The 19,568-nt window shown below is 43.9% G+C and overlaps 2 protein-coding genes and 1 non-coding gene across 4 annotated transcripts; all 3 read right to left on the reverse strand.

Annotated features, from left to right (window-relative positions):
• Nucleotides 1-3,089: 3,089 nt before the first annotated feature.
• On the reverse strand, nt 3,090-6,348 carry LOC140904994 (uncharacterized). The gene is made up of 2 exons (XM_073327460.2): nt 4,683-6,348; nt 3,090-4,141 (listed from the first exon to the last, which is right to left on the reverse strand). The coding sequence occupies exons 1-2, from the start codon at nt 5,329-5,331 to the stop codon at nt 4,077-4,079; spliced, it is 714 nt and encodes a 237-aa protein (XP_073183561.1). The 5' UTR covers nt 5,332-6,348; the 3' UTR covers nt 3,090-4,076.
• A 2,030-nt stretch (nt 6,349-8,378) lies between these two features.
• On the reverse strand, nt 8,379-19,253 carry SLC25A3 (solute carrier family 25 member 3). Of its 2 annotated transcripts, none has more exons than XM_073327459.2 (8): nt 19,141-19,253; nt 18,832-18,985; nt 14,072-14,196; nt 11,003-11,182; nt 10,676-10,857; nt 9,668-9,840; nt 8,811-8,921; nt 8,379-8,732 (listed from the first exon to the last, which is right to left on the reverse strand). In XM_073327459.2, the coding sequence occupies exons 2-8, from the start codon at nt 18,977-18,979 to the stop codon at nt 8,572-8,574; spliced, it is 1,080 nt and encodes a 359-aa protein (XP_073183560.1). In that variant the 5' UTR covers nt 18,980-18,985; nt 19,141-19,253; the 3' UTR covers nt 8,379-8,571. The 2 variants fall into 2 exon arrangements, with proteins under 2 accessions (XP_073183560.1, XP_073183559.1); XM_073327458.1 differs by lacking the exon at nt 14,072-14,196 and adding an exon at nt 13,781-13,905 and having other exon boundaries at nt 19,141-19,249.
• On the reverse strand, nt 10,181-10,420 carry LOC140905647 (small nucleolar RNA SNORA53). Its single transcript, XR_012156893.1, has one exon. It is a non-coding gene; the product is annotated as a small nucleolar RNA SNORA53 (small nucleolar RNA).
• Nucleotides 19,254-19,568: the final 315 nt, after the last annotated feature.

Below are 19,568 nucleotides of genomic sequence, written 5' to 3' on the forward strand. Positions count from 1 at the left end.
TGAAAAATTAGAAGTTCATTTGGGCCTAGTTGAAGGAATATTGACAAGTCAGCCAACTGCTGAGATGCTTATCTGAACATTTTGATATTTGCTCATTGAAGATGGTAAGTGGAAAATAAAGAGGCTCAGGAGCTCCAGCCTGATAGATCCAGGGGGGACACAGGCAACAATCTGGGCAGAAGAGCAAGCTTTCTGCAGGGGGACAACAGTGGGAATATTATGAGTTCAACCAGGTATAATAATGAAATGGTGAATACTAGTCTCTAGGGAAGAGGTATCTGTCATGGTTAATGTTCCTGCTGGAGAATGGTTCTGGGTGTTCAAGGAGCTGTTTTCAACTAATACTGTCTTAATGACTCCAGCATTTAATTAGGGTACGTATAAGAGCACCTCTGCTTCTTGGGTCATTCAAACCTGTAACGACTGAGTAGAACTAAAAAATAAACCTATTTCCATCACTAAAACTCAAGAGAGTGAGAATAAAGGACAAAACAAATGCGAGTTACTGAAGCAGCAGGAGAATTTAGAGCCCGAAAGGACCACATCATCTTGTACGACCTCCTGGATAGCACAGGCCACCAATACTATCCCACACCCTAAGCAACTTTAGTGCTTCCCTATTGGAATGGATGGAATAAGCCATCACTCAAAAGTCATCCAGTCAGAGCACCGAAGATGTATAAAGAGATAAGGGTTCAATATTACAATTATTAACTTTTTCAGCTTATGTCCCAATTGTGTTACAGATTTGGTTTCTGGAATACACTGCTGGACAAGATAGATGTGCACATGTAGGGGTAATAGTAGCTTACTGATTTTGCAGTTGCATCACCTAAAGCTAGGTTTATACTAGCACTTTTGTCAGACAAACTTTTGTTGGTCGGGGGGAGGGAACTCCCCCTATCAACGTAAGTTTCACTGACAATAATACTGTTGTGGACAGCGCTATGTCACTAGGAAACATTCTCCCTCCGCTCATTGAGGGTGGTTTAATTATGCCAATGGGAGAGCTCTCTCCTGTCAGCATAGAGCACCTACACAGGAGGCCTTACAGCAGTGATGCTATAAGGTCTGTAGCGTAGACACAGCCTAAGGGTATGTCTACACTATGAAATTAGGTCGAATTTATAGAAGTTGGTTTTGTAGAAAGCGCTTTTATACAGTTGATTGTGTGTGTCCCCACACAAGTGCTCTAAGTGCATGCAGTCGGCAGAGTGTGTCCACAGTACCGAGGCAACCGTCGACTTCCAGAGTGTTGCACTGTGGGTGGCTATCCCACAGTTCCCGCAGTCTCTGCTGCCCATCTGAATTCTGGGTAGAAATCCCAGTGCCTGATGGGGCTAAAACATTGTTGAGGGTGGTTCTGGGTACATATCGCCAGGCCCCCATTCCCTCCCTCTCTCCGTGTAAGCAAGGGCAGACAATCGTTTTGCACCTTTTTTCGTGAGTTACCTGTGCAGACGCCATACTACGGTAAGCATGGAGCCCGCTCAGCAAACCGTCACTGTATGTCTCCTGGGTGCTGGCAGACGTGGTACTGCATTGCTACACAGCAGCAGTTAATTGCCTTTTGGCAGCAGACAGTGCAGTATGACTGGTAACTGTCATCGATGTAGTCCTGGGTGCTCTTTTAATCGGGCACCTGGGCAAACATGGCAGTGACTCAGCCAGGTCATTTCCCTTTTAAGTTTTGTCTCGGTGGCATTCAGTCTTTTAACCTCCAGCCAGCAGAAGATGATGGCTAGTCATCATACTGCACTGTCTTCTGCTGAGCACCCAGGAAATGACGGCTAGCGGTCGTACTGCACAGTATGCTACCAGCAAGATGTATAAAGATAGATGAAGTGGCTCAAAACAAGAAATAGACCAGATTTGTTTTGTATTCATTTTCTCCTCCTTCCCTCTGTGAAATCAATGGCCTGCCAAACCCAGTTTTGAGTTCTATCCTTGAGGTGGCCATTCAGTTTCTTGCAAAGCCATCCCCTTTGTTGATTTTAATTCCCTGTAAGCCAACCCTGTAAGCCATGTCGTCAGTTGCCCCTCCCTCCGTCAGGGCAACAGCAGACAATCGTTCCGCGCTTTTTTTCTGTGCAGACGCCATACCACGGCAAGCATGGAGCCCGCTCAGATCACTTTGGCAATTAGGAGCACATTAAACACCATACGCATTATCCAGCAGTATATGCAGCACCGGAACCTGGCAAAGCGATACCAGGCGAGTAGGCGACATCAGCGCGGTAACATGAGTGATGAGGACATGGACACAGACTTCTCTTAAAGCAGGGGCCCTGGCAATGTGGGCATCATGGTGCTAATGGGCCAGGTTCATGTGGTGGAATGCCGATTCTGGGATCGGGAAACAAGCACAGACTGGTGGGACCGCATAGCGTTGCGGGTCTGGGATGATTCACAGTGGTTGCGAAACTTTCGCATGCATAAGGGCACTTTCATGGAACTTTGTGACTTGCTTTCCCCTGCCCTGAGGCGCAAGAATACCAAGATGAGAGCAGCCCTCACAATAGAGAGGCGAGTGGCAATAGACCTGTGGAAGCTTGCAACGCCAGACAGCTACCGGTCAGTCGGGAATCAATTTGGAGTGCCAAATCTACTGTGGGGGCTGCTGTGATGCAAGTAGCCAACGCAATCAAAGATCTGCTGATATCAAGGGTAGTGACCCTGGGAAATGTGCAGGTCACAGTGGATGGCTTTGCTACAATGGGATTCCCAAACTGTGGTGGGGCCATAGGCAGAACCCATATCCCTATCTTAGCACCGGAGCACCAAGCCGGCGAGTACATAAACCGCAAGGGGTACTTTTCAATAGTGCTGCAAGCAGTGGTGTATCACAAGGGACGTCTCACCAACATCAACGTGGGTTTGACTGGGAAAGGTACATGACGCTCGCATCTTCAGGAACTCTGGTCTGTTTCAAAAGCTGCAAGGGACTTTATTCCCAGAGCAGAAAATAACCGTTGGGGATCCTGACATGCCTATATGTATCCTTGGGGACCAAGCCTACCCCCTTAATGCCATGGCTCATGAAGCCATACACAGGCAGCCTGGACAGTAGTCAGGAGCTGTTCAACTACAGGCTGAGCAAGTGCAGAATGGGGGTAGAATGTGCATTTGGACGTTTAAAAGAGCACTGGTGCAGTTTACTGACTCGGTTAGACCTCAGCGAAACCAATATTCCCACTGTTATTACTGCTTGCTGTGTGCTCCATAATAATCTGTGAGAATAAGGGGGAGACGTTTATGGCAGGGTGGGAGGTTGAGGCAAATCGCCTGGCTGCTGGTTTTGCACAGCCAGACACCAGGGCGGTTAGAAGAGCACAGGAGGGCGTGATGCACATCACAGAAGCTTTGGAAACCAGTTTCATGACTGGACAGGTTATGGTGTGAAAGTTTTGTTTGTTTCTCCATGATGAAACTCACCGCCCCTTGGTTCACTCTACTTCCCTGTAAACTAACCAACCTACCCTCCTCCCTTCGATCACCGCTGTCAGAGACAATAAAGTCATTGTTGCTTCACATTCATGCATTCTTTATTCATTCATCACACAAATAGGATGATAATTACCAAGGTAGCCCAGGAGGGGTGGTGGAGGAGAGAAGCACGAGGCCACACAGCACTTTAAAAGTTTAAAAACTTATTGAATGCCAGCCTTCTGTTGCTTGGGCAATCCTCTGGGGTGGAGTGGCCAGAGGCCCCCCCCCCCCCACCGCGTTCTTGGGCATCTGGGTGAAGAGGCTGTGGAACTTGGGGAGGAAGGCGGTTGGTTACACAGGGGCTGTAGAGGTGGTCTGTGCTCCTGCTGCCTTTCCTGCAGCTCAACCATACGCTGGAGCGTATTAGTTTGATCCTCCAGCAGCCTCAGCATTAAATCCTGCCTCCTCTCATCATGCTGCCACCACATTTAAGCTTCAGCCCTCTCTTCAGCCCGCCACCTCTCCTCCCGGTCATATTGTGCTTTCCTGCACTCTGACATTGTCGTCCTCCCACACTGACATAGCACAGACGACTGCGTGGAGGCAACCATGAGCTCAGAGAATATTTTATCACGAGTGCGTTTTTTTCACCTTCTAATCTTCACTAGCCTCTGGGAAGGAGAAGATCCTGTGATCATTGAAACACATGCAGCTGGTGGAGAAAAAAAAAAGAGGCAGTGGTATTTAAAAAGACATTTTCTAGAACAATGGCTACACTCTTTCACGGTAAACCTTGCTGTTAATATTACATACACAGCACATGTGCTTTCGTTCTAAGGTTGCATTTTGCCTCCCCACACCACGTGGCTAGCGCCCCCCAGCTAACAGCGGGGAACATTTCTGTTCAGCCACAGGCAAACAGCCCAGCAGGAATGGGCACCTCTGCATGTCCCCTTAAGAAAAGCACCCTATTTCAACCAGGTGACCATGAATGATATCACAGATAAAGAACGGATGTTGTTTGAATGCCAGCAAACATACACTGCAATGCTTTGTTCTACAATGATTCCCGAGTATGTGCTTCTGGCCTGGCGTGGTAAAGTGTCCTACCATGGTGGGTGGAATAAGGCTGCCCTCCCCAGAAACCTTTTGCAAAGGCTTTGGGAGAACATCCAGGAGAGCCGCAAATGCCAGGGCAAATTAAACATACTTGCTTTTAAACCATGTATAGTATTTTAAAAAGGTACACTCACCAGAGGTCCCTTCTCCGCCTGGCGGGTCCAGGAGGCAGCCTTGGGTGGGTTTGGGGGGTACTGGCTCCAGGTCCAGGGTGAGAGTGAGTTCCTGGCTGTCGGGAAAACTGGTTTCTCCGCTTGCTTGCTGTGAGCTATCGTCTTCCTTGTCTCCAAAACCTGCCTCTGTGTTGCCTCCATCTCCACTGAAGGAGTCAAACAACAAGGCTGGGGTAGTGGTGGCTGAACCCCCTAAAATGGCATGCAGCTCATCATAGAAGCAGCATGTTTGGGGCTCTGACCCAGAGCGGCTGTTCACCTCTCTGGTTTTCTGGTAGGCTTGCCTCAGCTCCTTAAGTTTCACGCAGCATTGCTTCCGGTCCCTGTTATGGCCTTTGTCCTTCATGCCCTGGGAGATTTTGACAAATGTTTTGGCATTCCAAAAACTGGAACGGAGTTCTGATAGCACGGATTCCTCTCCCCATACAGCGATAGGATCCCGTACCTCCTGTTCGGTCCACGCTGGAGCTCTTTTGCGATTCTGGGACTCCATCATGGTCACCTCTGCTGATGAGCTCTGGCCAGCATGGCAAGCTGCAGGTGACCATGCAAACAGGAAATTGAAATTCAAAAGTTTGTGGGCCTTTTCCTGTCTACCTGACCAGTGCATCCGAGTTGAGAGTGCTGTCCAGAGCGGTCACAATAGAGCACTTTGGGACAGCTCCCGGAGGCCAATACCCTCTAATTGCGTCCACAGTACCCCAAATTTGACCTGGCATGGCCGATTTAAGCGCTAATCCACTTGTCAGAGGTGGATAAGGAAATTGATTTTAAGAGCCCTTTAAGTCGAAAAAAGGGCTTCATCGTGTGGACGGGTGCAGATTTACATCGATTTAATACTGCTAAATTCGACCTAAACTCTTAGTGTAGACCAGGACTAAGCTTACCTTTGCTGATTCAACTTCATTCACACCATTCCTTCTGATCTTAACCAGCACTTTTCCTCACTCTTGGAGTTATTTTGGAGTGTAATTTTACATAGACATCCAAACAGATTACTTCCATTACAAAAGTGTAGGAACATCCATATAGCAACAACTAGATATTACCAGTGGAATATTAGAAATTCAGATTAGCTGTAACAGCAAAAATAAAAAACAAACCACACAAAACTCCAGCCAGGATAGATGTAAATGGAGTATCCAAAAATGGGAGCTGTTTAGTTGTAACTCAGTTCTTGCCTGTGATGGAATGACATACTAGACATCTAGTATAGTACTTCTACAGCCTATGCCTCAGAAGAGTCAGAGTAATCCTGCCAGAAGCGAAAGCTAAACTTAAAACTAAATTCAGCTGGCCAGAAAAAATGCTGCTCCTGCAGGAAACAGGAGAAGAAACTAAGCTTATCCACCCACTTTAGCTTCTTTAAAAAGGAGTACAAGAGTGATGTTACATAAACCTTACCCTCATTCCCCAGAATGCTGCTAGAATATTGTATAGGATGGCAGTAGGTAGAACCACTTGGGGGGACGGGGTGATATAGAAGTCTACAAATCATGACTGGTGTGGAGAAAGTAAATGAGGAAGTGTTATTTACTCCTTTTCATAACAAAGAACTTGGGACATTAATAGGCAGCAAGTTTAAACTAACCAAAGGAAGTATTTCACACACACACACACACACACACACACACACACACACAACCTTTGAAATTCCTTGGCCTTCACAACATCCTCTGGCAAGACTATAACAGGGCTCTAAAAAAGAACTAGATAAATTCATGGAGGCTAGGTCTATCCATGGCTATTAGCCAGGATGGAGTCCCTAACTTGTTTGCCAGAAGCTGGGAATGGGCGACAGGGGATGGATCACTTGATGATCACCTGTTCTGTTCACTCCCTCCAGGGCACCTGCTACTTGCCAGTCGGACAACAGGATACTGGGCTAGATGGACCTTTGGTCAGACCTAGTACGGCCGTTCTTATGTTCATTTACCTTAGAAACCTCAAACTATTCTTGCACTTCCTAGTTTGGTAAAGATATACTACAATTGTGTTTTGGAGAAACCAATACATCCTATGCAGCCTTACAATATATGTAAGGTCACAGAATAAGGCATTATGAAGTGTCTTCAGTGAAGAAAATGATAGTGGATTTCAGTGATGGGTAAGGTAATTTAAAGCTTGTTTCTGTGCTACCCATCACTCATATCCTGGTCATTAAGGGCATTCAGCATGTATTTCTGGCCTTAATCTTAGTTACTTACACAGTTCATCTTAACATTGTATGTGTTCCTAACCAGTGCTCAAGAGGTTTTTTGTAATATTTGCCAACATTTTGTGTTGATTTCACCTGTGACTCATTCTTCACTCAAGCTGCTAGAGGGAAAAAAAAGTAGCTCATATCTACACTGTTCTTCAGCTAGCAACTTCAACTGACCCAAGTTTCTGCTAGTTCTCGCCTCACCCCTCTCTTTTCTGTTGAGGTTTTGGAAGAGTATCATACAACAACAAAATTAAATTTTCAAGAGGTACTCATGCACTACAAGAACCAAGCTGGATGTTTATTATATTTTATCATTGTGCACTGCATCATCTCTTTAGATAGAAAGTTAAATGAATTACAACTATTCATATTGTCTATAACCAGACTGTTATTCTTAACCAGTACATACTTCCAAATAAATACCCTAAGAATTACTTAAGCAGACACCTAGTAATTTCAATACTGTGCTAGTGGAAAGCAAGTGTATTTGACAGGTACAGCATAGTCTTTGATATACATAAAATGAAAGCAGTTTTCTGTACTTCTAAGCCAGCTTGTACATAATCAAATCTGGTTGCCATTCCCATGGTAGCAGCAGAACAGGGAGAGAGAGTTAACACCCCTCTAGACAGTACATCAGAAAAGTGGAGGGGAGAACCCTCCCACCCCCCATGGGTTCTCCCCTCCTCTCCAAGATGGGATTAGAGTTGCAGTGCTGGAGCAGAGGGTGCTACAGTGGGTGGTTGATGCACCTTTAGTGAGTGAGGTGATGAGGCAGTGGCAGCAACAGCAAAGGAGAAGGACACTGGCCTATGACCGAGACCCTTCGTCTCCCCCCATGAAGTTGCACCTGGGTGGGTTGATAAAAGAGAAAAAGGCTCTGTACTAAAGTTGGGAATCACTGAAATAGGTGGTTGTCATACAGAGTCCATGCATCATATGGATTATGCACCACACCAAAAGCACAATCTGGTCAACAAGCCAGCGTAAGTTATCTGGTCTGATAAGTGATAAAGAGACCTACAAGGTAAGTGGCTGATGACACCTCTTCACTGCCCCAGGGTGCCCCCTATCCTGCACTTCCCTGGCTGCCATTTCGCAGTCAGGACTGCTGGCTGCTCGAAGTTATGGTGTCTTCCTTCAGACTACCATAAATTGTGGGGCAGCCTCCTGGAATCAGCCAGCAGCCCCCAAATCACTAAAATGCAAAATTCAAGTTTATGCCACCTTTGTATCCCTAGAACTACATTTGTGCTCTTCAGATATAGCTAGGGACATGGTGCTTACTACTTCTCTCAAGATCTGAGAGAGACTCTTGGAGATCTTTATGAGATGCCAGTTCTTGCATTTCAAGAGCTTCTAAACTTTGGGCTCACTTAAAGATTCAAAGGTACAGTATTTGCTCTTGCAAAGTTTTAAATTTACATGTATGATACCAAATGACACACTAATCACTCTAGTTCCCATTTATTTAAACAGATAATGACAATAGAAGTTTTTGAACCCTCACTTGGGATAAGGGCACAACCAATAATTGTATCAGTTACAGAATTTTAGTTTCCTACATGGTCAAATATATAAAAGTTTAATGAGCATAGTTTCTCATTAATGCTGGTCAACCAGAAAAGTCAGTCCATGATTTGTCTATTCAGTTAGAGCCAGCTTCTTCTTTAGGGATTCTGGCATTTCAGGTGGAGGTGGACGAGGAAGTCTGAAATAAACCTTGACAGAATCGTAGATGAACCACTGTAGTGCAGTCAGCGTACCAATCATAATAATACGAGCAAACAGACCCTTCCATACCCCTGTTGAGTAAAGCATAAGCATTAGCGACTGGGAGACATTATTATACATAAAACTCCTGTCCAAGTTAAAGTTTTTACCTTTGAATCCAAGCCTCACAAGAACCTGTGAAGCCGAACTGCCCTTTTCCTTGTTCAGCACAGACACCACAGAGTCAGCAGGATGAGAAACAATGGCACAGAAAACACCAGCTGAAAGAAATGTATCAATACAGTATTTACTGTTTGCTATAGTAGAATCAAAGGGACTTCGCTTAACAGCAGTTACCTGCTAATGGAAACAGCGCCACATTTCTGTGCAACTTAGTAGCCAGGCAGCAGGGAGAACGTGGCTGCCATAGCTCTTAAATCCTGACAGAACAGAGTCTGCTCTTGTGTGGCTTGGGAGCCCTGGTCTGCAGTCGTATGCAAGCCTCACCTCTTGCGATAATCTCTACCCTATCCCAACAGTGGGTCAATGCCCATCTGATTCGCTAACCGAGTGGCCCTGTGCACCGCTGCTCTGCTCCTGTAAATCTCCTCTGTGTAGAGGAGTTTCATTCTGACAAATTTAAGGGTGTCAATTATGTAATCACTTCCTCCTGCAAGCCTTCCTTTGCTCTGCTAAACTAGTGCTCTTTCTGCCAAAACCTGTACCTCTTACAGCTTAGGAGACACAGGATCTCATGATTGCACCTTACATAAAGAGCAATGTTCGTGGCATTTCATAATTCAGTTGAGAATCAATAAAACCAAGACCATTTTTCGTGTAGCTACTCATTCTTTTCCTAACAAAAGTTTTGTAAATTTTTCCCTATCTAACCTCATTAAGATGTTCAGAAAAAGTACCTAATTTTCAATTATAGTTTCTGGAATCACAGTAGTAAAAACCCAGGACATAAGATGGTTCATAGTTTTCAGACACTTCTGAAAGAATCAGTGTTCAAAGGCCTCCTTACCAATGTAGCCAGCTATAAATGTGACAACCAATTGTTCTGGCTTGGAACATTCACTCCGGGGCTTCGGAACCACATACTTGTAGAGAGCTTCAACTGTACGTTCAAAGCAGGCAAATTTCATCATTGTGTATGGAATCTGTCTCATCCACAAAGGAACAACACCTTTGTAGAACCTTAAAAGTGGAGAAAGTCAGAATTGTAGCAAATAATAGCCTACTCTGGAGTGCAATTCTACTCTGAAAAGAAAACAGACAGCACTAAAGCAGCTCCAATTTACTATCTCAGCGGCCTGTATATCTAAGTTGTTTGCTTACTTTTAGTTAGGAAATCTAACTGCCAGACCTGAAAAGTGAAGCTGTGTTTCTGGCTTGTGCCATCTACTAAGAAACAACTTAAACAACTGTACAGGCTCAAGTGTTTGTCAGAAAGATAAACAGTTATGACAGGAAGGAGAAAAGTCAAGGTGATGCCATTTTGTAGTCATTTCCCTGTTGTAAGTGCAAGTTAATAACTCATGTCTGCATACCAGCCAAGTCCTGATAGTGAGAAATGACATGTAGATCTACAGCCATTGATATCAGAACACAGGCAAATGTGCAGGTATATTACTCTCACATGCCAATGACTCAAGCATCTTTGACTGTACAACAAAAAGTTGCTGAATATCAGTTGACTGGAACTACCAGAAACTAAAGTTAACAAGCAGAACTCAGTACAAGAGATATCCACAAAGATGGATCTAAGGAACATGTTGACTACATTAACTTGCTGACGTCAGCGTCCTGTCTTAGCAATGTAATGATTTCCTGATATTCTGTTTTGATATACAGAATCTTCAAAGTACCCTTCACTATTTATGTACAATATATGACAAGGTAGAAAGCATCAAAGATTTTACTTAATGCTATAGCCACTGTTAAGGCTAAACAGAAGAATTATTTTCCTTCGCTAATAAGAAGTTTCTTGATCCTTATATTCCAGCGGAGAGAAACTGATACAGATACTTACGCCCATACACCTTCTTCTGCAAACATTTTTGGAGCAGCTTGTCTCAAAGTGTTAGCATATCCAGGCTGGGTCTGGATGCGAACCTTTGCAGCTTCCATTGGAGCCAGAGCAATATCAGCAAAAAACTCTGCACTGGCAGAGGCAGCCAAGTAGAGTGATGTACGCCACAAATATGCATTCTCCTGAAATGCAAATGGAAACAAAGATTTTATACTGAAGTATTCTTTCAAACTGAATTCAGTATTTCTGTTGTAAAGTGAATTACCTACACAAATATGCAACACAAACTGGGTTTCAAAAAAGTGTGGTAGACAACTTAAAGCTTACCTCTCCTAGAATGTTGCCATACAGAACTTTGAACACTTCATAGAAACCAAATTTGCAGAGCCCTTGCATTGAGTATCCAAAAAAGGTTGGAGCCCATCCCTTAGCCAGACCACGAAAGCCATCTTCTTTAACTGTAACTGAGAATCCATTGAAGATGCTTTTGTATTTTTGTGGGTCCACCTAAACAAATTGGAAAGTTAGCTATATGGTACAGGCAGTAGGTTCCCACACCCCCCCATCCACAGTAAGTTTTCTACCCTCTTCCCATAGTGCCATTATACAGATTTCTACACTAAAATCACCTTTACTTATAATCTTAATGGTCGTTAACTAGTCTCAATTATTAGGCTTGCCGCTGTCAGCTGAAATTCAGTCTGTAGATACTGACATGAGAAATTATGCTATTTCAAGTTATTTTTACTGTTTGTTCCATATCTATAGCCTCAAAAGATGTGGCCCTTTGACTACATTAGAAATTTTGCTGGATAGCTTTCCACACAACCTTTCAAGTGTGGGCACATTTATACTGGCATAACTGTACTTATGCCAGTTCCCTGAATTAGAATAAGCAGTTACATCAGTATAGCTGTTTCCACACTTAAGGATTATGCCAGAACAGCAATGTCAGTTAAGAATGTGATTTTACTGGACATGACTATGCTAGTATAAAATGTAAGTGTAGACTGAGCCCTTAAGCTCACCTCACCATTTGCTCAGCAACAGAAGTAGTATTTCAGTTACTAGTTGGGTTTTTTTGAAACTACAGAAATATGAATTATAAAAATCTTACTGAAGATTCTTAAGTAATCTTGGGCCTAACTTGTTGCCCACCTCACTATAGACTTATCAAGGCCTCACCTTCCTTCGGTCTTATTTCCTGTTCTTATTTTTACTTCTGTATACCAGGAACACACTGCAGAAGATGTAAACTTTGTGAAAATATGTTTGAGTGATATTTCAGTAATAATCCAGTATTCAGTTCAGTAATGTTCTTAGAGCTAGACTACCTTTACTGTTGTAAATACTAAAGGAAGCTAATCCATTTAATACTACTGCTACATCATGAGATTGTGATAAAGATTTAGAGGAAGTCTCACTATTTCTTGATTTTGTGCATTTAACACTTGACATTAGCTTCTCTTATTTGAGACTCAGGGCAATAGGAAAGGAGAAAGCCACATAAAGCCATAAGAACGGACAGGGATGACAATGGCGCATAGTCAAAAGACACTAGATTTCATGTATACTAAAGAGACACTTTATAAGTTAATAACTCAGAAGTGTCAAGCATGTCTAATTACTTTAAAATTCAGGATCCGATGGCTCTTTAGAGCCTGTTTTATGGAGGCAGTTTCAGAGTACAACGTTACAGAAGTGCTCAGTTACTTGCATACTTTTAGAAATTATGAATATTCCTCTATTTAGAGTAGAAGGAAGTTTACTTTAAGTAAAACATTTATCAAATTGCAGGTTTTATTTGGTAAAACATGAATATTTACTTGACTGCAGGGGTTTCAACCCAAACCATGTACAAGAGTTTATGATGCCTTCACCTGAAGTATAGTGTATTTGACTGAATGCTAGTTAAGTTCACTGCATCTTTCATAACGGGATCACAACTGCCCCAAAAAAATACATCAACTTCCACCGTTAAAGCAGGTTTAGAGATTTCTGAATGACATGCAATTCTAAATGAAAGGATAAGACTGTTCCTTTAAGAAATCAGGAACTGTTGCACAGGCACAAAGTTCACATCCATTTCTCCCAGTCTCAGAAGTTTTACCACAATTATATGTCTACTAGCTCTAGAAACACTGCTCACCTCACACAGTAACCTGAAAGCCAGTGAATTTCTAGCAGTTTAGAGATGTGCTTTAATCTACCTCACTCTTTGAGCATAAGCCTTTGGCTGAACAGCTGCTTAGTTGTGCCATTAACCAATGAATGTATAATAATTAGATACTTATTTTTCCATGTAAGTAATGAATACATTCAAATGGAATGGGCATTCAGTTTCTCCAAGTCTACTTAATCGTGTTTTACCATTTGACTGCTGGCCTACACACATTTTTCGTATAGTCGTTGATAGCTAACCATGCAAGCATTAATTTGATCTGGAAACTCAAGTAATTCCAAGTTTTAGTATCATTTTAACACAAGCGTTAGCTTCCAACTGCTATGCATTTTCCATTTGTTCATAAGAAAGCCTCAAATTAAAAACTCAATCCAATATCCATGCACAGAAGTCCTCTGTATTAATTTTCATATAACTCTTACCATATGCACATCATGCATCTCAGATACTCTGAAGATAGTTTTATTTCCCCCTACTTCTGGAATTCTGAGAAACAGGTATATTATTCCTATGCCCCTCTCACAGGTGTTTCACTAGTCTTTGGTCACAAGATACTTAAGACAATTGGTGGCAAACTTTTGAATAAAGTTTTGCCATGAGTTACTCAAAAGCACGTTTCTCAACTGTAATTGAGATTTCAGCCTGGATTTGTTTTACCTAAAGTGGTTAGAAGTTTTCCCTATTCATCTATGCTACCATTCATCTGCATCACATGGATGCAAAGTTCTTTTTATTAATCCAATGGATGTTCATTTAATCCAAAAACGAACATTAAAGCTTACTTATTTCTTCTTTCTACCTAGCACTAGTGTTAAGGTATTACACTATACCCATTGTAAAACTCAAACATACAGCCTCTGGACTAAATATGAAAATAGAGTAAGTTAAAGAAGCTTTGGAGTTTGTTTCCTTCAGATACAAACCTGGATACGACATTTCACTAAATCCAGAGGTACGACTGCAGTGTGCGTCAGGCCACAACTTAGGACCCCACCAAAACCACAGAGAGCATAAAACTTGAGCGAGCCATATTCACAACTGTATTCTTCTGCAGCAAAAAATAAAGACACCATGCTTTTATATAAGCCTCATGCACAGCTGGTGAACATCTTGCTTGATGGATAACTTACTCCTCCAGCTTCTGTTAGCAGACATGTATCACACTTCATTACCATGCTTTGTAAGTTTTACCACATTCAACATGCAAAACAAACCTGAATTCTGCATTTAACCAGGTCTAGGGGAACCAATGCTGTATGTGTTGTGCCACAGCTAATAATCCCACCAAGGCCACAAAGGAGAAAGAATCTGCCTGAGCCATATGCACAGCTATACTCCTCTGTTTAATCAGAAAGAAAAGCGTTAAAGTTTGTACACTTAACTGTACAAGCCTGTGAAGAAGATACTGTTAGTATTTCATGTTTAAAATCCAATCTAATATGCTTGAGGATTATTGGAAACGGAAGTGGTTGCCTTAATGAGGTCTATCTTCCTGAGACAGATACTAGTTGACTAATGGGTAGCTCAGATACTATGCCACTGGCTCCTGGCTTCATTCCTAATTTTTTGGACCAAAGAAAGAGCAGCTAGTTTGAGTTCTGGGCCTACCAACTTGAAACTGTCCATTTACATTCTCATTTGTCAAAGTTTCCACTGAGGGAGCTTGTCCTTTTAATGAAATATTGAGCCAAATATTAAAGTTTTTAATTTAGTAGTGCACCTCATTCTTTACAGAAGAGTTTTATTTAGGTGCAAGCAAAAATTTAACAGATTGAAGAAAGCCTTTTGAAGAGATAAGCAGTGAAACAGTTAGGACTCTGGCCTGGTCTGCACAATGATGCACTGGTTGTAAGACCAGGTTAGTTGAATCAGTGCAGCTTTGGTAAGGACACTTACATGAGCATGATTAAGCACATATGTAAGAGAACCCATATACATGAAGTCTAACTGGTTTAACAATACCTCTAGTTCAGTGATCTCCAACCTTTTTACGCACAAGACCACTTTTGGGATTTAAGTGCAACCCAGGATCTACCCTGCCCCTTCTGTGAGGGGCCCACCCTACTCACTCCATTATTAAACCATTCCAAATTGTGTTTAAACCGGCCTAAATATGACCTTTTGTTCAATGTCTCAGCTGCCATTAAGACTCCAGAAAGTAGCTGTGAAAGGATAATCATATTTCACTCTTATATTTGAGAATATAAACAAAAGCAGGGACACGCTGGAAGCCTTAGTAAGGCAAAGTAGCTTCCTTGTAGTAACAATTAAGGCTTATTGGGAAAAAGAGCTCTTTCCTTCCAACAGCAAGGGCTTCAGTTTTACTAGACCCTCCATTAGAGGGTATGATGCAAGACGATCCACAAAGCAGGATCCAGCAAGTAAGTATACTTTAGCCCAGCAATCACCACCTTCCCGGCAAATTTACTCCTTATTCTGATTGGAGCAGTCAAAGGGTTTAGCATCTCTACTTTCATATGGGCCTCAGAGACCTGCAATACTACATGGCCAAATTCAAACATTAAGATTCAAGCTTAAATAAGATGTCCTTAAATGTACTAGCCAGAACATGTCCAGATTTTTAAATTAAGGTCAACCAGAAGCAACCTCTGTATCTAAAACAGTATGGAATCGTAAGTTAGTAATGTAACAGACTTATTTACTTTAATGTATTAAATGTGCAAGTTTTTAGCCTGCCTGGTTTTGAATGTTTAATTTCACCTGTAAAGTGACTACACACAACAAATGCCACCCTGTGAGTTGCTTCTGTTCTTTAGGCGTTTATATCTGGTGAAGACAAGCTAAGTCAATGGCAACGCGCTCTCCTGTGAAGTCTGTTCTCCACCTCCCTAAGAGGTGGAAGGTAAGTCGGTGAATAACCTTGAACTTGGGCTCTCAAGTACGAGGCACAAGAGCTGTTTTTCAATGTTTCTACATTAACCCAATTTCCATTCAAATGTGGACTGGGACAAATCACAAGTTGTTTTTTCCTCACTCACTAAATCAATCTAGTGAAGAAATGCATCATTCACCATTTTCTAACATAATAAGAAAGTAAAAATTAAGACACTAAATATACACAATTATGCAAGTTTGTATACTGTATATTCTCCTGGTTAGCAAGTATCAAGTTTATTAGGCTATATTTACTTTAAAAAAAGTAAACATGTTTTAATGCTTATGCCAATCCATGAAAACTAACTCTTTAGGAAAACTCAAATGCAAAACCAGGATAAGTTAATCAAAGTTCTCTGGCTTGCTAATGTAGGATTAAAATTGGTGATTTAAATCAATATATCAGCTTATCACTGAAATGTATTCATTTGTAATTGTATGAATCCTGTTAGCTTAAGAGCTTAAAGTATTTCAAATGTAAAGGTTGCGTGTACTTTTTTTTTTAAACCATAGTTTATCCAGTGTTCTTGCCTTTTCAATCAGAAAGAAAAGGCATGTTCAGTCCTATTACTGGAGGATTCCCATTATCCCAAAGCAGAAATACTCAAAGTAGTCTTGCATCCAAAAGTTATGCTTTCAGAGTCTTATTCTTGGATGACCATGAAGCCACACTTAAGTATTTTTAACTTTGTTACTGTATAATAAAATTATTCAGCGGAGACAATGACAAGTGTTACATTTCTTCAGTTTACTAGGAAGTCAAGATCCAGGGACAGTATCAAATGGCCTCCAAACATAAAAGAGATTAATGTTTAAGTTATTTCCTTTATTCTGTTTAGGTTGGAGTCTGGGACAACTTTCCAGAAGAATACACTGTGGTCAATACCACCTCTACAGTTTCTCAGGAATAATTCAGAGTCTTGGTTAGAACAAAGACAATCAAAAGGTACAATAGTTATTTCCTCAGGAACCAAATAAAGCCTTTCTGAAATGATAATAGGACAGAACTGATAAGCCAGTATTAATATAGGGCATATTCTACAAAAGTCATATACTACACTTTTAAAAATAGTCTTGACAGAGAAAGGATGATCTTATGCTAGGTGCACTTGACTAGCATCAAAACTAACGGATTCTGTTCGCAGTGTCTGTGTGCAGCCTTGGGAAAGCCACTGTTATCTATGAAGTGGTGATTACACTTTTGTACATCCTGGAATATAAATTAGTATGTGAGGTGCTCAGTTACTCATCACTAAAGAAAAGCCTGAATTTATCCCTCTATGGCATTCTTAGTGTCTTTGCAGCACATTAGCGTCTGTGCAACCAAGAAGGGAGAAAAGTACATAATGAAGCAGGAGACCATCTTTCTTTAAGAAAAGATGTCACCTTAGCTGCATATTCATTTTATAATAAATCCCAGCAGTTTAACTACAGCCCACAGGACCATCCTGCCTGGCCCCTGAGCCCCCAGCCCCTCACTTTCTGTCCTCCCCTCCCCCACAGCCATGCCACCGCAGGGCTGGCTCCATGCAGGTGGCAGGGCTGTGAGCTCCTGGGGGTGGGGGAGTTGAATAAGGGGCAGGGGATCCCGGGGGGCAGTCGGGGGGGTTGGATAGGGGGTGGGGCCCCAGGTGGCAGTTAGGGGCGGGGGTCCCAGGAGGGGAGAGTCAGGGGACAATAGCAGAGGGGGTTGGATGGGTTGGGGGTTCTGAGGGGGGCAGACAGCCTGGCTCCCGCCCACTGTTTGGGGAGGCACAGCCTTCCCTACCCACCCTCCATACAGTTTTGCAACCCCGATGTGGCCTTCGGCCAAAAAGTTTGCCCACCCCTGGGCTAAAGCACCGGACCATGTATCCGGAGACCTGGGCTCTATTTTCAGCTCAGCCACTGGCCTGCCAGGCGTCCTTGGACAAATCACCTCTATGACAGAGTTTCATACTAAAATGGAGATAGTGATACAGACCTCCTTTGTAAAGAGAATGGAAATCTAATGAAGAAAAAAGTGCCAGTATTATTAATTAACTGGAAACTTTCCTTGATACAAGCATCACTCGCTGATTTTTTTTTTTAAATTACTATTGTTACCCACACAAGATTATGGCCATGACATGATAGAATTTTTCATTTGCCACACTGCAGAGTTTGACAGCACTTTATGTCTAGGAAGATACCTTTATATCAATTTTTTGAGACAGAAAAAAAAACAACATTTCATAGACTCATGACTGTGAAGCACTGAAAATTTGGCTAGGATATTTGGAGAGAAGAGGGTGGTACTTTGACTAATTGATGAAGTTATCTAGATTTCCAGTTTGCATCCAATTACTTTTAAAAATTTACAGAATTTGTACATCCTTCAAATGGAGTTCGCATTACAGGAAAAAAATAATCAAACCATGTAGGATTTTCAATACATGCCAGATCTATTCCCTCCATTAGCAAGATACTCCTCTTCCCTTTAAAAACTCTGGTGGTGGGGGCCACAGGAAATTTACTTTCTACAGATAACGTGCCCCTACTTTAATTTAAGACATGGATGGTGGGCCTAGTCTATGGCGGTGTGTGCCAATGAAATACGTAGAGAAAGGAATACATGACTGGCAGTCCTTGTAGTCTCTGCCCGCGCTTCCCTGGGTGGCTGTGAACTAGCAGCAGCCACACTGCCCTGTGTCCCAGCACCTGGCACAGGTTTCAGGGGCTCACGCACTGGAGAAACTGTCCACTCTGGCTCTCCCAGAAGCGGGGGACACAGGCCTGCGGCCTGACCGCGCCAAGGTTACCGCGGCAGAGCCGGGCCCAGAGTCGCCCCGGGCGCGGGGCGACCGGACCCGGAGCACCTGGGACCCGACACAAGCCAGGAAGGAGCCGAGACTGGGCGCGCCTCCCACGCCCCGTGCCCTTCCTTGCCCTCCAAAGAGCATTGGAGAGGCCCGCGGGAGGCGGCCCCTCCCCAGCCAGGCCGACATGCAGCCGGGTAGTCCAAGTTCCTCCCAGCTCCGGCGGGCAGAGCCCGTCCTACCCCCGGGACGGAGAGACTCGGGAGGGCGACCGCAGCCTCCCTTCCAGCTGCTCCATTTACCTTCGGCGACAGCGGCAGCCGCCAGGCTCCTCCGGGGGCTGGGCGGCTCGGTGGGGTCCGGGCGCTTCCTCACGCCGTCCTGGAGCAGCTGCAAATGGGGCGCGTGGAATGGGTTTAGGCGGGCGAGCGGCGCGACGGACGAGAACATGGCGGCCTGGGGAGAGAGGCGGCCACGAAGCGGGAGTTAGCAGCGGCCGCGCGCTCGCCGGGGCACCGGCCGCAGCCCCGCAGCGAGCAGGACCCAGAAGCTCAGTCCCGCGCGCTCCGGGGAGAGCACGCGCCGGCTCAGCCCAGCTCACTGACACTCACCCTCTAAAATGGCGGCGGTAGCGGCGCGCGCTCTAGGTTCCGCTGCTCCACCGGCACCTCGGCTCAGAGGCCGTATAGCGACCCTGCTCAAAGACTTTGTCCTTCTCCGACGCAGGGGGCGCGGCAGCCGGCCAACAAGTGGGGATGTGATTGGCGGAGAAGCTCCGCGGACACACGTCACCACACTGACGTCCTCGAAAACCCAACCCTCGTCTTCTCTCACGCCTGCGCACTCCTTTACACCTCCCCTTCCCCCCCTTAGCGTCCGGTGCAAGGACTGTTGGGGGAGGGGCAGGGCGAGTCATGACTTTCCTCGGACTACTGGGGACCTGGCCCTAGCCCAGCCTTGCTGAGTGCGGGGGGGGCTGATGGGGTGACGCTGCTGGTGTCAATGGAAGCGGAAAGGAAAGTGTCCTGGGTCTAGACAG

The sequence above is a fragment of the Lepidochelys kempii genome, chromosome 1 (assembly GCF_965140285.1).
Source record: "Lepidochelys kempii isolate rLepKem1 chromosome 1, rLepKem1.hap1, whole genome shotgun sequence".
In the NCBI taxonomy this organism is placed as follows: Eukaryota; Metazoa; Chordata; order Testudines; family Cheloniidae; genus Lepidochelys; species Lepidochelys kempii.

What these genes read in the sequence shown, in the direction of transcription:
- LOC140904994 (XM_073327460.2), bottom strand. Translation starts at nt 5,331, where the DNA reads ATGCACTGGTCAGGTAGACAGGAAAAGGCCCACAAACTTTTGAATTTC. An exon ending in AGGCGGAGAAGGGACCTCTG is followed by an intron (nt 4,142 to 4,682) that starts GTGAGTGTACCT and finishes TTTCTCCACCAG; the next exon opens with CTGCATGTGTTTCAATGATC.
- SLC25A3 (XM_073327459.2), bottom strand. Translation starts at nt 18,979, where the DNA reads ATGTTCTCGTCCGTCGCGCCGCTCGCCCGCCTAAACCCATTCCACGCG. An exon ending in TGGTTAAATGCAGAATTCAG is followed by an intron (nt 11,183 to 14,071) that starts GTTTGTTTTGCA and finishes CAATTTGTTTAG; the next exon opens with GTGGACCCACAAAAATACAA. An exon ending in GCAGAAGAAGGTGTATGGGC is followed by an intron (nt 9,841 to 10,675) that starts GTAAGTATCTGT and finishes TCCACTTTTAAG; the next exon opens with GTTCTACAAAGGTGTTGTTC.